This window comes from Dermacentor silvarum, chromosome 3, assembly GCF_013339745.2.
Source record: "Dermacentor silvarum isolate Dsil-2018 chromosome 3, BIME_Dsil_1.4, whole genome shotgun sequence".
NCBI lineage: Eukaryota > Metazoa > Arthropoda > Arachnida > Ixodida > Ixodidae > Dermacentor > Dermacentor silvarum.
Window position 1 is genome coordinate 8,950,947 of NC_051156.1, and position 17,494 is coordinate 8,968,440.

The 17,494-nt window shown below is 49.5% G+C and overlaps 1 protein-coding gene across 2 annotated transcripts in view; it reads left to right on the plus strand.

Annotated features, from left to right (window-relative positions):
- Positions 1 to 17,494, plus strand: part of LOC119445311 (unconventional myosin-XVIIIa-like) — a 231,901-nt gene that overhangs the window by 186,483 nt on the left and 27,924 nt on the right. For both annotated transcript variants that reach the window (XM_037709624.2, XM_049663204.1), the window contains exon 22: positions 13,138 to 13,261. In XM_037709624.2, the coding sequence (XP_037565552.1) occupies positions 13,138 to 13,261 (124 nt within the window). The remainder of the gene's footprint in view (positions 1 to 13,137; positions 13,262 to 17,494) is intronic.

The following is a 17,494-nucleotide window of genomic DNA, read 5'->3' on the forward strand; positions in this document are numbered from 1 at the left end:
AACTACGGCATCGATTCTAAGAACACTAGAGGAGAGATGTTGGTAGAATTACCAGAAAGGAACAGACTCCAAATAATGAATTCGTTCTTCAGGAAGCGTAGCAACAGGAAGGGGACCTGGAAAAGCCCTAATCGGGAAACAAGGAATGTAATAGATTTCATACTATCTGCCGATCCCAGCATAGTACGGGATGTAGAAGTGCTAGGTATGGTAAAGTGCAGTGACCATAGGTTAGTGAGGCCTAGGATTTCTCTCAGTTTAAAGAGTGAAAGAGTAAAATTAGTCAAGGAACAAACAGGCCTACCTAGACACCGTAAGCGTAAAAGCAGACGAATTCAGGCTTGTGCTCGCAAACAAATATGTAGCTTTAGAACAGGAAGATGATAACATAGAGGTAATGATTGAAACCGCAGCAAGGCTGATTTCAGAAGCAGCAATTGAAGTGGAAGGTAAGGCATTAAGACAACCAGCATGTACCAAAGGACCTAATAAAAACGACAAAGCATGAAAGTGTGCAATTCAAGAGATCAGATAGAATTCGCTCAACTGTCTAAACTTATCAACAAGAACAAAGTGGGGGATATTCGAAATTAAAAGGTGGCAAAGGTTGAGGAAGCAGTAATAAATGGCCGCAGCATATAATCAGTGAGAAGAAAACTTGGCATGAGACAACGAAAGCTGCACTGAAATATAAGTAGGGTAATGTCATCAGCAATTTCGATGATATAGTAAGAGAAGTAACATAATAATTCTATAATGACCTGTACAGTACCGAGACCAGGAACGCTACCTTCATTAGAAGTAGTGATGAACAGGATGCAGAGGTTCCTTATATAACTAGCGATGAAGTTCGAATGGCCTTGCAAGACATGTCACGGGGAAACGCTGCAAGAGAAGATGGAATAACAGTTGATTTAGTCAAAGTTGGAAAAGGTATGCTTTAAAAGCTTGCGGCCATTTATACGCATTGCCTTACGACTTCAAGCGTACCAGATAGCTGGAAGAATGCCAACATTATACTAATCAAGAAGAAGGGATACGTTGAAGAATTATAGACCCATTAGCTTGCTTTCAGTATTGTTTAAAATATCCAAGATAATTTCCAATAAAATCAGGACAACACTTCAATTAACCAAGTGAGCAGGCTGGCTTCAGGAAGTTATATTCTACAATGGATCACCTCCATGTCATCAGTCAGGTAATTGAGAAATATGCGGTGTATAGTCAACTTCTCTATATGGCTTTCATAGATTATGAAAATGCATTTGTTTCAGTAGAGATACCAGCAGATCGAGAAGTACAGGAGGCATACGCGAATATCTTGTCAATTATCTACAAGTATTGCACAGAAGCCTTGGTTCTCCACGAGAAAAGCAGAAAGATACCGATCAAGAAAGGTGTCAGGCAAGGACACACAATATATACAATGGTATTCACTGGGTGCTTAGAAGCAGTAATCAACCTATTAGAACAGGAAGGCTTAGGAGTGAGAATCAACGGTGAATATCTCAACAACCTTCGGTTTGCAGATGACATTGTCCTGTTCAGCAACACTGTGAATGAATTGGAACTAATGATTCAGGACCTTAACCTAGAAAGTGTAAGGGTAGGGTTGAAGATTAATATGCAGACAACAAATGTGATGTTCAATAGTCTGGCAAGGGGACAAGAATTCATGATTGCCAGTCAGCCTCTTGAGTCTGTGCAGGAGTACGTTTATCTAGGTCAATTATTCACAGGTGACCCTGATCATGAGAAATAAATTCACAGAAGAGTAAAATTGGGTTGGAGTGCATATGGCAGGCATTGCCCAATTCTGACTGGGAGCTTACCACTGTCGTTGAAAAGAGAAGTGTACAATCATTGCATTGTACCGGAGCTAAAATGTGGGGCAGAAACTTTGAGATTAACAAAGAAGCTCGAGAACTAGTTAAGGACCGCATAAAGAGCGATGGAATGAAAAATGTTAGGCCTAATGTTGAGAGACAGGAAGAGAGCGGTGTGGATCAGAGAGCAGACGGGGATAGCAGATATTCTAGTTGACATTAAGAGAAAAAAGATGCTGCTGGGCTGGCCATGTAATGCGTAAGATGGATAACCGGTGGACCATTAGAGTTACAGAATGGATACCAAGAGAAGGGAAGCACAGTCGAGGACGGCAGAAAGCTAGGTGGGGTGATGAAGTTAGGAAGTTCTGGCGCAAGTTGGAATCAGTTAGCACAAGGCAGGGGTAATTGGAGATCGCAGGGATTCGACCTGCATCGGGCATAAATATAGGCTGATGATGATGATGATGATGATGGAGAATCGTCATTTCGTAAGCTCGCGTCGAACGGCCGCCGTAGGTATTATGCCTTTGCTGCCATAGGATCGCGTTGAACGTGGTCGTCATCGTGTTGCTGTCGTCACACGCACACGTACGCTCGCGGCCCAGACCCACAGGGAGTGAATGTACAAAACACGTCGGTTCATCTGATGACGGTTTGCGGAACCCCAAAGAGTGCTGAATAGCCAGGTGCCTGCACAATGCTGGTTCGCATAACATCGATTCGCCACAGTGCGTGGGATCTGCACTATTTGTTGTAATGAAATGGAAACGAAAATGGTGACAGCAATGCACAGACGTGTACGAAATTGGAACATATATGTATATTATTCTAGTCTTCAATTTTAGTATTGAGTTTCGTACCCCATGCTTTTACACAGCGTCAGTAAGTGTTCGCATTCTTACGAAAGTCGATGGCTCGTGTGAGGCATCAAGGTAGACGTCAATAGACAACAACGATTTTTGTTGCGAACGCCTCTGTTTACTAGCAGTCGGTGCTGGAATTCTGATTTGATATTCCCTTTAACAGTGGAGCGTACTAAGTGCATGTGCACGTGTTCCACGTAGTCCAGTCTTGATAGAGTTAGCCAAAGCCTCTCACAGTCATGGCGACGGATGTATATGGAGTGTCCGTTTGAACGGATTACGGACAAGAGGAGCGTAGCAGGACAACGCATATCAGTCGGCGAACGCGAGCACTCAAGAGCTGCTCGAATTGCTCTCGGTGGTGCACCTCTTTCTGTGGCACCAACGACTCTTGGGTGAATATAAAGAAAGTTCTGTTAGATTAGCTTTAATTTCTCTGATTTTCTTATTCATTGGCCAATAATAATATAATAATAATAATAATAATAATAATAATAATAATAATAATAATAATAATAATAATTAGCCTAGCTGGAAACCTCGTTAAGTAGTAGGCAGCTTCTACCATCCTTGTTTTTTGGACTGCTAAGAGCATTGCCTTGTTTGTTTGTACTTTCTTTCAGTGCAGTTACCAATTTCTAATGATATCCCACGACACAATATAAATAATATTAATTTCGCGTAGCCCCCGTGCGCACTCGCAGTACGGCAGGATCGCGAAAGTTCCCGAGCCGTGTAGGAAAAAAAGGAAATCGAAAGTCGTTGCTTTGAAGTGCCGCTCGACGAATGTATCCAGCCTAATAAACATTTGGTTTATCGCTTTTTATACTAGTATTCGGGTTGCGGAAAGCCAATTTTATTTCTGACCGAATGCGCGAGCCATTTTGCCAGAAGTCATTTTTCGTTCGCACCAGCTGTACTGTCTGTCAGCGCTAACGAGGCGTCTGTGAAAGTTTGCTTTCCCGCATTTGAAATATGCGTGCCGTGAAGACAGCTTTACAGTAGGGTGCCAAAATGCGCGGTGTACTCTCCGTTGGAAATGTCTGTGTAAAAGAAAGGCGTGAAAGGCAAATTTCATGCGTCGAGTTCATCAGAAGCTCTGATCCTGGTTTTTCTTTGTCTTCATTAGCGGACTACAAAAAAAAAGAACAGGTGGCGTTGCTCTTCGAAAGGAGTACTTTGCAGACACGCCATACGACAAATCGGCAATGTGCTATGAGTTTGGATCCACAATTCCGCCATGAGAGGCCCGTATTTTGTAACGATCTGATTTCCTTTTTCTTTTTCGCTCTTCGTCTCGCGCCCGAACTCCGCGGCGAAGTCTTTGTCGCTGGAATTCACCACTAGGCGCCACAGAGAATTAGAAAACGAGCATTGGAGGTCAAAATACGCATTCCCCGTATTCCACGATAAGCGCTGAAGTACTTGTGCATGTTCACAGTAGGCGTGCCGCAAATGACTTGAGTTGACTGTGACCTTATCCGCGTGAGCATTCTTTGGCGGGTGCTACGCACACCGCCAGCTTGACATGCAGGCACAGACGCCAGTTTACGCTCTCGCTCCACTTCGGCACTGGAGCGGAGCGCATTCTGACAAAGATACTTTACGTCGGAGAGATGCTACTGACTTGAGCACGAGGTCGCGGGATCGAATCCCGGCCACGGCGGCCGTATTTCGATGGGGGCGAAATGCGAAAACACCCGTGTACTTAGATTTAGGTGCACGTTAAAGAACCCCAGGTGGTCCAAATTTCCGGAGTCCCCCACTACGGCGTGCCTCATAATCAGAACTGGTTTTGGCACGTAAAACCCGATAATTTAATTTTTTTAGATGCTACTGACTTCTTCTTCTTTCTGAGGTTTTACGTGCCAAAACCAGTTCTGAGTGAGTCATGGCGTAGTGGAAGGCTCCGGATTAATTTTGGCCACCTGGGGTTCTTTAACGTGCACTACAACGCAAGCACACGGGCGTTTTTGCATTTCGCCTCCATCGAAATGCAGCCGCCGCAGGCCGCGGCGGGTCATGCTACGGACTGTAGACCTGAAAAAGAATGAGGCTTTCATTAGCGGAGCGAAATGCGATGTCAAGGCAGTAATAGGCCAAACGGCCATTCATCGTGGCTCTAGGGATGATTTCTTTCTTTCTTTCCTTCTTTCTTTGTGTTCTGTTTCTCCTTTCTTACCGCCGTCTAGTGCTGAGCATGCAAGTTCACATTCCTACCACGTGAGCGCATGAGCGCATTTTCCCTTGAAACACACGCACACGCACGCACGCACGCACACACACACACACACACACACGCACACGCACACACACACACACACACACACGCACGCACGCACACACACACGCGCGCGCACACGCACGCGCACACACGCACACGCACACACGCACGCGCGCACACGCACACACACACACAACACACACACACACAGTGAGAGATACAGAGACAGCGAATCGGATTTGAAGAATGGAAGCAAACAAAAATAAAATAAAAAAGGCCACGGGGATTTACAAGAATGGAAAAAAAGAAATTAGAAGGTTGCACGAGCTGGTTGCCTACGCACAAAAGCTGGGGACATTTAGAGTACTGGTGGAAACAAACAGGGAAGAGATTCATACGACCGGATCCGTTACAGTCATAGGTACCGATACAAGGCAGATAAAGATTTTTTAGAAAGCGAAACTAAGATTAAAGAGATGTATACATATATGCTAGAATGAAAAGCATGTACATCATGCCTGATTAACTTAAGCATACTAGGTGGCTATTTCTTACGCCCCGTTTCAAAGGGATCATCACGTTTGCATTTGAAATGTCCAGTCTACGGGAATGCGCCTTCCACTGAATCAGAGTTGAAGTCAACCTTCAGTGTCCGGAATTAGCATTTGAAAAAGTGATCCACTTGTTGGCTAGCCTTTGCACGAGTGGTCTAACGACACGAGCACAGCGATGGATAACTGATCGTCCAATTTTCTCTGTAGCGAGTTATCGCTATACAGAAGCACGCCGGAAAGCAGAGAAAATAATTTCGCCGAGGGGAGCTAGATGAATGAGTCAGGCTATGTTGTTGGAGTCAGGCTATGTTGCCGGCATGGATGGAGCTTAAATATAACTCATGTTTGGTGTCGGGGAGAGGAGGAGTGACAGGATAAAGTAGTCTGTGACTAATTCACTACGAAGCTCTCCGCGTGCGGGTCACCGGGAATGAGCCGTGCTTGGTTTCACCCGCTTGCTTACAACGCTGAGGCTGTGGCGCGCCACATGATCCCGTCGACGTCCCGGTTTACTCGGCGACGGCAGAGATGTCTGATGAGCCTGTTTTGCTCGCCAGGTCTCTCCGTGAATCACTCCCCGCAGTGCTCTCGTTTTGCGCCGGAATGCGGCCGGGCCGTGCACTTTCTATGTTCAGGGCTGCACTCGCCCACCCTAATTAATTTGGCACGAGGGGAGAGTTGTTTTAGCCTGCCGTCTTCTTCTTCAAGCGTTGCCCTACTCAGTCATGCGCTCGGAGTCAAGGCCAGATTTTGTTTGACTTCGTGCCTCCCAGATGAGCACAGGCCGATGTGGGCTTAGCGTGTCCTTTGCTTTCTATTCATAGGTGAACCCAGAAAAGGCTGTGTCGACTCGTGTAAAAGTGTGGTACTGGCCACTGCACAGCCTTGGCAAAGCGGTTGTGTCGACGTCAGGACGAATCGTGACCTAGTCGCTGCGTTGGCTTGGCGGCTACGCCGCTTCGCTGCTGAGCACGATGTCGACGGTTATGTTTCCGACAACGGCGTGACAATTTTCATGGATGCGGAATGCAGAAACACTTTCATTTATTGCAGCCTTAAAGGCCCGAAGGCATTACATAAGGTACGAGGGCTCGTACGTCAACGAGGGGTAATATATGATACAGGAGAAAAAAAAATTAAAAACGAAGAACCAGCAACACGTGCACCAATATGTCAGGGATCTGTCAGACATGAATCGGCGTTGAATTATCTGTATCAACTGAAACCAGCAAGCAGTAAAATAAATTTAAAAGAGCAATAAAACGCAGGAACTGAATAAGTAAGCGGTAACACTGTGTGCTTAGAGCTAAGTGTATGTTAACCTCGTCCACCCCCACCCCCCTCGTAGTCAAAATTCAAAGTCCATCACTACGCGGCCCCTCATAGCCTACTTGAGTGTGTTAAACGCCGGTTATCGTGTGTTTCGAAAAAAAAAGCTGGTTTCACCCAAAAGGCGAAGCATCGATTGCGATAGCAAATTAGTGGAAAGCTATATGAAATAAGGATAGCAGTTTTATCGGCCGTATAACCTTGTAAACATAGGCCTACTAACTAAATGAACAAGCACGGTGTCACGCTCACACAAGCAAACATGAACACATATCACTCGATGAACGCGGAAACTCTCTCTCAAAACGGTGGAGTGAGGAAGCGCGGCGGCAGCAGCGAGCGAATTGACCTTCGTGCCGCCTCTCGTATCAACACGAACTAAGCCGCGAAAACACAGCGCGCAGCGGACTCTGTCCCCGTCGCAGACGGCTTTCAAGATACAGCTGCCCGGGCGAGCGGGAGGGCGGGCGCGCGCGGCCGCCCAGGCCACCAGCACCAGAATGCGCACCCCTCCCTCCCCTTGAGCCTTACGCGCGACGGAAGACGGTGCGCTTCCACCCCGCTTTCCTCCCTTTCGTGCGCGAGATCGAGCCGCGATCGCCGGCTCACCCTCGTACGCTTTCACTCTCACATACGACATACTGCGGCGGTTTTATCGGCCTTGGACTTTATGCGGAACCTCACGGTGACCGCATAAATGCGCCTGGAGTGTCTACTATCGCAATAAAAGGAACACGCACACTATAGTAAAGGCAGCTGCAATCAACGACACAGGCACAGCCGGTCGTTTGTAGGGAAACGTAGTTGAGGAAGGCAGATGATTTAGGTTAGCACTTTGTTCAGGTACAGCATGGAGTCTGCTGGCTGATTAGAGATCGCTGGAAGAAGCCTCCGTCCTGTCGTTCTTCCTTTCTTTATACAAAGAGAGAGAGAAAGAGGCGAGAAATAAGACATGCACTCTACACTTCGCACTACACCAAAAGAGGGTGATGACCTTTCGGTGTAGTGCGAAGTGTGGAGGGCCTCTCTTATTCCTACTAGGAAGAACAAAATTTGCATACTGATCGTACCACACCAAATGCGCCAAGCGTAAAATCAACTTCTTGCGCTTTATTTATTTACATTGTGTCCGATGAACGCATTCAAGCAAATCCATTTCCAATGTATTTCGTTCGACAATAATTTTCCCTTGCATAGCGACATTCAAGCTTCACAGGCAGCAGTAAAACGTGCCACAACTTGAAATTATTAAAGAGAACAAGAAAAAAAAACGAGTTCACGCTTCTCTGATTTTGCTACAAGGTTCTAAAGACAATCTATTATTCAAGTATCTGTATGATGTGAGAGCGCATTGCTGTTTACTGTCCTCAAGTATGGACTTCAGTGCTCAGATTTTGCTTGTTGGTTTGTGATCACTGAGGCGTTTAGTGTAGCGCAACTAGCGCAGGGAAAACAGGACGCACACACATTCAATTTCTCGGAAATAAATTGCACTTGGAAGCTATATATTGCTGTGAGTGTGTCCCGTTCTTGCTGTGTGTATGTGTGTCTCCCAGGTGAGCGCCGTAGCAAACGCCCTCGTTATCCTTTTACCTCTGTCCACTTCTTTCAGCGCAGTGCATGCTCAGTTCTTGCGTCGGCTTGACGAAATGCTGCGAGAGAAAGAAAGTGTTATTCGTTACGTTTGGTCCGCATCGCTATCGTTTATGGAGTAGCAATCACGTGATCATGAAGGTGTCGGCGATGGGGCGCGTGGCGCGGCCCCTTAAATGTAGAGGATGTGGAACTCTATAGGCGAGGCCGGAGCGCTGGCTGAGTGTCCCGTGCGGCCTTCGTATAACTTTTTCCCAAGTATCTCAATTTCGCGGTGTGCGAGGTGTCAACCTTCTACCGCCCCTCCCACGCCACGAAGTGCCTGCGAGGCGTTAATGCGAAATCAGAAGGCCGCGTTATACGTAGCCCCCCGCGGGACGCTCGCTTTCCTCCTTCGTCCTTGTCTTCGTTCGCTCCCTCGTCCCCTGCGCCATTGTATCAACAACTAGCTTCGTTAACCCCCGCCGGCGCCAGGTCCGGTCATCCCGCCACTTCTTAACGGAGGACCGTGACCACCGGTGTCTACAGCCAAGGCAAGAATGATCTCACGCGCGTCCGTGCGCCTTGTAATTGTCGCAGCCCCCTCCCTGGGGGGCAAAGCGCTGTCTCGGGGCACGCCACTCTAATGCCGCCGCTCGGGCGCCGAGACGCGGGATCGCGGCCAGCTGGCCCGCGGGCCGAATTCCCCGTCGCGTCCCCCTCCGTTTTCGCGACGGCGCCCCCCTTCTACCGTGTGCACCCTTTGATCGTGCTCCCAGCAACATGAAGGAGGAGCTCGTGCGTGTCTGTCGTCGCCCCGTCATGATCCTGGAGCGATAGCGCGCGACCGCCCCAGAACGGGTGCGACTGGAAATGGTGCGCTTATCGAGACGCGGTAGCTATATACACCCTGCATTGCAGTCACTCAGGCGCTGTTACGATATTGGCACGCTGTATTTGAATTGCCCTCGAATGTCGAGCATTTGCTGCCGAGGCGTGGCAGTCATTCTTGGATGTTAAGGTATGCTTACGAGAGACATATAGGTTAGGCGTCCCCGGTGCTCCATAGTTACGAGACCTCGTCGCAGCGTTCGCCTATATAGGGCATAGTCTTCCCACGTTCGTGGCACGTGGTTTAGACTTTACACACTGTGATTTGCATGTGCGCGCACCGCTGTGTCGATCCCATCACCTTGGCATTTCTTGCCTTGTTGGCAGCTTGTGGAGTGCCAGCGGTTCGCTTGGCCTTTGTTTGCGAAGAAGGCAGCCTGTTTTATACAACACCTAATGCGTATCCTTAACCTGTAATGCCCACTCGGGCGTCTAGCTTGTTACATGCAGGAAACAGTCTAAAGTCATACAGGTGGGAAGGGGCCAGGCCCAGCCGCGCACTGGCGCTTGCGCTTTGCCGGTGGTCATTCTCGAAGATAACGGAGAAAAGACGGGCGTTCGCTCTCGATCAACGACTGTCACTGAGCATGTTCTCAGGGGACTGAGACATTGGCTGCGAGTCATTGCGTGTGCCTCGTTTGACGGTAGCCGGTGGGACTGTGCGGCATAACTTTGCGCTAATGAAAAGCTAGGTGTGTGTTGTGCGATGGCGCTACTTCTAGTGGCTGGGAGGGATCCACGGACGCATTCGAACGTAGTCGTCACTAAGTATATCCTAGTAGTGAACAAAGGCAGAGCGTTTTTCCTTGCGAGCCTTATAGTCTGTGCTCGAAATCTGACTGCAATACAAGCGTCTACTGCACTATACCTTGTTGCATGCCCGCCAGGGTGGCTCAGTCAGCTAAGGCGTTGCGCTGCTGAGCACGAGGTCGCGGGATCGAATCCCGGCCCCGGCGGCCGCATTTCGATGGAGGCGAAATGCAAAAACGCCCGTGTGCTTGCGTTGTAGTGCACGTTAAAGAACCCCAGGTGGTCAAAATTAATCCGGAGCCCTCCACTACGGCGTGCCTCATAATCAGAACGGGTTTTGGCACGTAAAACCACAGAAAGAAGAAAAAGACCTTGTTGCATAAAGAGCCAGGAAAGCCCTTCGGAATGAACGAGGCACCGCAGAGAGACACGGCGTTATATTTTTTTTTCTTTCGACAACTTTTGTCAGCATAGGGGGCCGCTTGCCAAAACGGCATGTTGTAATAGTATCGCTTATATCTTATCAACGATACTACCCTCGCACCTTACGTGGGTATCGTTGCGTTGTTTAGAGCAAAGATGCCATTACTCTATCTTGCGTGGGCCGCGTGCGCACATGGCACCGCTGTCGCGCCACGCGTGACACAATCGAATTTAAATTTAGGTTCGCGCGCGCCGTTCACTGATGCGTAGCTCGCTAGTACGTTTGTCGATCCGAGCAGTCGTGTTTGAGAGACCTCTCTCTTCCATAGTGGGTATAATCCATCGAGGTCGAACCGCGGTGCTAATCGATAGTTACAATACCTACAAGTCTCTTCTTCCACAATTTCGTTGGTTGCTCAGCCATGGCGCCCTCGCGTTCGACACGTAGTTTCCATAAATGGCGTGAAGGGACTCGGCCAGCAAGACAGAGCGATGCCCAATCAACTTTGACCACGCCTTGTCCAGTTGAAATAGGGAGCGCGCACGATTGCAAGATTATTCCGTTGCACATCCACTACCTGTATGATAAGTTTAGCATGTCAGCTCTGTAATGCATGAATAAATGATACTTCCGTATTTGGTTACGTCATTTCTGTACTCTAATGTGTCCATACGCCGTCAGCAGCATGCATGATGACAGTGAAGTTACGGCGGCCGCATTTCGATGGAGGCGAAATGCAAGAACGCCCGTGTGCTTGCGTTGTAGTGCACGTTAAAGAACCCCAGGTGGTCAAAATTAATCCGGAGCCCTCCACTACGGCGTGCTTCATAATCAGAACTGGTTTTGGCACGTAAAACCCCAGATAGAAGCACGCATAAGACGTTTCACGTACCCCACTGCGCCTGGCGTCTCCGATACAGCCTACCCATTTCTTTTTTTTTCAATCGCGGAATTGTAATTAATCTTCGAACACTGCACGGAAGCAAAGGCAAAGAAATCGGTTTCATGGCGGCGGGACATGGGGTTAGGTGCAGTGAGAAATTAAGGTTCAACTCTAGGCAGCGAGGTAGTCCAGATTTATGCCTGCCCGCGCTGTGTGACAACTGTCGCTTGCCAGACGCAAATGGGCAACCACAGGGATGTAGAACCGCTTTCACGTCGGTGGCTGCTCGCACGTCGCTTTTCACAATTTCTTTATCGCACATAACCACTTCGTGTATACCTCTATGGGCGGACGCGGAGAGAGCCTACGAACGACGCGAATACCTGGCTGGGCACGCTGAGGAGACTGTGGCGTGTATACGATACTTTCTCCGCCCTATGACACGACGCGACACCTAGACACGACAGTTCAAGCCGACAGGCGATGATTACGAGCCGGCGAGACTGATTGCCTCCCACGGCCGCGTTCGACTCCCGCGGTTCCTCGGCTTCCTCTTGACTATTTTCTGCTTCCACTACCCAGCGCGCTCCGCCGTTCGCGAAGTTACGCCAGGCTATCTTGGCGTCCTCACAGGTGTTTTGACCCTGCACTGGCGTTCGCTCGCTTACTTAACCGACATCATTGTTTTGCCAGCCTGTCACTCGTTGGCGTCTTGGCAGTCGGCGCCGACATAGCCACTTCTTTGTCGCCTCCCTCCCCTGCCCCATTCCGAGCCGTCCCCCTTTGCTTCCCTAAGACTCATCAACCTTGATTTGCACGGGCCCCCTTTGTTCGGCGGAACGCCTGCCGTGCTAGTTCTATTTTATTTTCCCACGATGACATCAGTTCTCATTTTCTTCGCTGTTCCCGTGTTACTATAATGTTCAAAAGCAAAGACAACCGAAGGCGAGCGTGTGGCAGATGAAACACGCGATAGCCTCCTCTTTCAGACTGCAGCCGCGAACGAACACCGGCTGTTTTCGTGAGATGATAGGGGACAGCTTCGACCCGCGGACGATGACTCAGACGCAATGACGATCTGCTGCTAAACACAAGGTCACGGGTTCGATTCCCGGTCGCAGCGGCCGCATTTCGATAGGGGCGAAATGCAAGATTGCTCCTGTAGTTTGATTTAGATGCACCTTAAGAGGAACACCTGGTCAAAGTTCTCTGGAAATGAGAAGTGGACTGTAGGTGCAGTGAAAATTGGCCTCCTGTGCCTCGGTCTTCCCAAATTTACCACGGCACCGCGTGCACTCTGGCCGATTCGGTTGTGTGATTTCTTAAATACTATCGAGTTGCCCGATTTATTGTTCTGACAGATGCGCGTTTTTAACGATGCACTAACGTTCGCGGAATGATGCCTCAGAGTAGCGTTGCCCGAAGTTTGTGGAATCATGTAGCCTGCATTCGTCTGCTCTCCTTCCGTGCGTGCGTGCATGTGTGTGTGTGAGAGATAATTTCAGGATGATTTGCGACATGCGCGGCAGAACGCTGATAAATTTACGCCATTACCAAGTTCCTGCGTAATTCATTTTTGCGCAGTTTGCGCATTACAAACGTAATTCAAGCGTTATTATAGATGACATTAGGAGGAGCCTTTTGTTCAGTGGACTGCGTTATTTCGCATAACGTGTAGGCGAGAGCAAGGGTTGGCCATGTAATTTTCACCCCGACTGCAGCCTTTTACTTGTAAATGTTTTTTATTTATTTTTTAAAATCGTAGTCTCTGTGCTCTTGAGCTTATACTAATGGTGATTTCGTTCCTTGCTTGTGCAGGCGCGCTGTTCGCAACTGCAGCAGCAGAAGGACCGCATGGAGATGGAGGCCATGGAAAGCCGCATGCTACGCTCCGCCGACCTCAACGGGGAGGTCTCGGACGAGGACGACGCCTCGGCCGCCGGTGAGGAACCCGAGGGTTCAGTTTGTGCCTTGTTGGCATACGGCATCTTCTGTTATGTATAGTGCTCAGCGCAGACACTTGAGACAGAACGGACGGAAGACGAGACACACAGCAGCGCTATTCTTTCAACAATGGCTTATTAGAAGCCGGGTCACGGGTATATATACCGTAGACGAATACCAAGCATGCGTAAACTGTGAGCCATCGAGAAATGATAGTTCTGTCCTCGATGAGGATAGCGCAAGATTACTGACGCACTCTTGGCCAAGCCTGTCCACTGTTGAGGATTCGACTAATAATTTGTTCGGTTCGCCTTTGTGCCTATACGCACAACAAAGAAATCGTGGAACAGAGGCGAACAACTCACGTTTCTGGGCTAAGGTTTGACAGACGGTAAGGAATGACGGGCAAGGAAAAAAAAAAAAAAAAAAGCTGCGGTATACTGCTTGCGTGTCGGCTTGGCGCTACTCGCGAGACAGAATTTAGAATTTTCGCTCGTTTAGAAGCAAGGATATCGACAGTGGCTGAGCGCTCCCTCATTCCGCGCGCACTTTTCTCTCGGCGCGGTGTACTGGAAAGGCTTATCCTCAACATAACCTGCACGGCAACATGCTATCTTTTTTTGTTTTTTGGTTGGACCGGGTCGAGCGTTAAACAATAGTAAAAGCAGAGCATAGGATGAGAGGAGATGCGGAGAGAGAAAGAAACAGAGACAGACAGAGAGCGAGAGACATAAAGAAATAAAACAAAATGAAATTTCTTGGCGAGGCGGGATTCGAGCCCGAGTACCTACGGTCCGAAGGCAAGCGTCATAACGGGCGCTATACTCCCACGCTTGCAGAACATGCATTTATGGGAGCCATGTGGTTGCATTGTACCGACGATTGCAACACAACTTGCTATGGGCGAGAGAAGGAGAAAATGAGAGCAAGAGAGAGAAAGAAAGAGAGAGAGAGAGAGAGAAAAAAAACAATATAAACTTTCTTGGCGAGGCGGGATTTCAACCCCGGTACTCACGGTCCGAAGGCCAGCGTCATACCCACTACGCTATATACATCAGATTTCACAAGCGTGAAACTGGCTTAATTTTTTTAGCTTTCTTTCAGCGCCTTTTGTTTCTTTCTCTTCTATGCGTAACAGCGCATCCGTGCGGTCGCGTATTTCCAAGCAACAAGTAGCGCAGCGACTTAGTCATTGTGCTATATATATAACACACTAGGCAGGCGCGCAGCCGCGTTTTGACGCATGGCGTAGCCTTCTCAGCTCTCGACAAGTGGGCTCGCGTTAATTTGTCTAAAAAACGGTGTTCACGCCTGCTAGCAACGCGTCGTGCGAGACCCGAAGGTTGGGTTGTGCGCGCGCATTCGTGCGTCCCCGGTTGCCGTTACGCCACGGATTTCGCGGTAACTTGGAAAGGGGGTAGGGTGTTCCAACTCGGGAACCGCTTTCGTAACCACCTCGGTGCCGTAGGCAACGGTGACAAGAACAGGCTGTGCGCGAGGCCACCTGGAGAAGCTTCGTCGTGGCCTGGCTGCCGATTGACGGCCGCGGTCGTTGTTTCGTCAGCGTTGAAGCGTCCTCGGTCTTTTCCGTCGGTAGATGCCGCAAAGGTCGCGCCCCGTGACAGGCCGTGGTTCGTGTTCGCTTCGTCACGCTTGTTCTCTAGTGTACCTTAACGCTCTCCCCAGCTGTAAACCACGAAGACAGAGCCCGCGGATGTTTATCACTCTGCACACCGGCGGCTTCGCTATTTTGTTCTTACTCGTCTTCCTTTATTTTGGCACGTCGTTGTAAATGCGCGCACGCGGAAGTGCGCTTCGCGTTGTGTGCCGAGGAGTCGGCCGTTTCTGCTCGCGTCCTTGTTACGTCGCGTGCGAAGGTCTGGTGTGCCGATTTATGAGCTTGAGAAGTCGGCTGACCACAGAGTTTTGAGCTCTCCGGCTTGCACTCGGGACAGATTTACGAGAGCCACGGACTGGCGATAGTCCATGAGCCGCGCGGAGTGTCGTTGCCGGAGATGAATGAGTGTCACGCTTATATGTTTTGAATGTCGTATGATTTTCCGAGCTAGTTTTGCGTGGCACCTAGTTCAGCGAATTGTATTTCTATGTTATTGCGAGAGCAATTATTTGGACACTCCAAGCGCATTTTTGCCGTTGCCGTCGCCGTGAGGTTCCGTGTAAAGTCCAACGGCGATAATAGCGTCGCCGCGCGCCGTACGCTGCGTGCGCGAATGAAAGCGTGCGCGGGTAAGCCGGCAACCGCAGCTTAACCTCGCGCACGCGAGAGAGGAAGGCGGCCAGAAGCGTGCGGTCTTCGTTCGCGCGCGAGGCACGGGGAGGAGGAGACGGTGGGGGGTGCTTTCTGCTCTTGCGGCTGCTGTTCGCGGAGCTGCCGTGTGGGCGCCGTATCTTGAAAGATCAGCGATGTGGCCGAAGTGTGCGCCCGCGGGGGCCTCATCTTCAAAGCGATCTGCGATGGGGACAAAGTGCATTCGCCGAGTGCCGGTAGCTTCGTACGCGCTGTGCTTTCGACGTTAAGTTCGCGTTGAAGAGAGAGCCAGCGCGAAGGTCAATTTGCTCGCTGCCGCTGGAGTGCTTTCTCACTCCAGCGTTTTGACGAGCTTCCGCGGTCATCGAGCGAGATGTGTTCATGTTTACCTGTGCGCGCGTGACACCGTGCTTGTTTATTTAGTTCGTAAGCGAATATTTACTATTTTATACGGCCGGTCAACTGCTATCTTTGCTTCGTATAGCTGTCAACTAATTTGCGATCACAATCGATGCTTCGCCTTTCGGGCGGAACTGCGACTTTTCTTTTTCTTTTTTTTTCGAGGTGCAGTATGTTCGGAAACGGAAATTTTTTTTCCGTAACACATTTACAGCGGCGAGAGACGGTTTGAAATAAGGTTCAGATTAACCTGTTGTCGGGTAACTGTGTAGATATAAATCAAAGGGATTGAGTATACAGAAAAAGAGTAAGCAACAAGAGAGAAAGGAGAAGACGCTGCAAGCTGACTTGGGACCTTCTTTTTTGCCAGTCGTGTATGAAGGGCGATCTTCGTATACTGGCTGACTCCGGTTCAGCAGTAGCGAAAAGTGGCCAACAACTACTCATTGTAAGCTAAACGCCTAATTACAGCGTACCATAAATAGTCGCAGTTTCGCCCGAAAGGTGAAGCATCAATTGCGATAGCAAATTGGTAGACAGCTTACGAAGTAAGGATAGTGGTGTTATCGGCCGTATAAAGTATAAATATTCTCTTACTAATAAACAAGCACAATGTCACGCGCGCACAGGTAAACATGGATAAATCTCGCTCGATGACCACGGAAACTAGTCAAAACGCTGGAGTGAGAAAGGGCTCCAGCAGCAGCGGGCAAATTGACCTTCGCGCTGTCTTTCGTCTCGCTTCAACACGAACGTCGAAAGCACAGCGCATACGAAGCTACCTGCACTCGGCGCGGGCACTTTGTACCTATCGCAGATCGCTTTGAAGATGAGGCCCCCGCGGGTGCACACTTCAGCCACATAGCAGATCGCTTCAAGACACGGTGCCCGCATGGCAGCTCCGTCAGCAGCAGCCACCAAGAGCAGAAGCGCCCCCACCCTTCTCGCGGGCGCGAGATTAGGCTGCGGTTGCCGGCTCACCCTCGCAAGCTTCCACTCGCACACACAGCGTACGGCGCACGGTGACGGTTTTATCGCCGCTGGACTTTATACGGAACCTCACGGCGACGACGACGGCAGAAATTCGCTTGGAGTGTCCATATAATTGCTATCCCAATAAAAGTGCTTGTTCCCTTGAGCCATTGGTAATAATGTATTGCCGGCAAATGCCATTTCAAGCTGGAACTGCATGGCGTGACTTCTCGCGCGATTGACGCGCGGCGGTGGCAGGGTACGGGCGTCGTTTAGGCGCCCGTGGTCTGTTGGAAATCGCGTTGTCGCCGGTTTCCGTCGCAGTTGAAAAGAAAAAGCGCCTCGCGAGACCACGTCAGCTTCCACCAGTTACAGTGCAGAGCTCAATCACGTGACGCGAAGCTCGGTTCCCTAAAACGCCACCACGTGGTGTTGTCCCTGTATAGACCCTTTTCGCCGAACAGTTTCATCTAGTGAAACGAGATGGCGCTTTCGGCAGCACTCTACACGTTGGCTCAGCGAAAGCGCACGAATACGATACCATTTCCGCTTTCGCCCTGCTACTGTGTGATGAGTTGTCGGACATGCAAT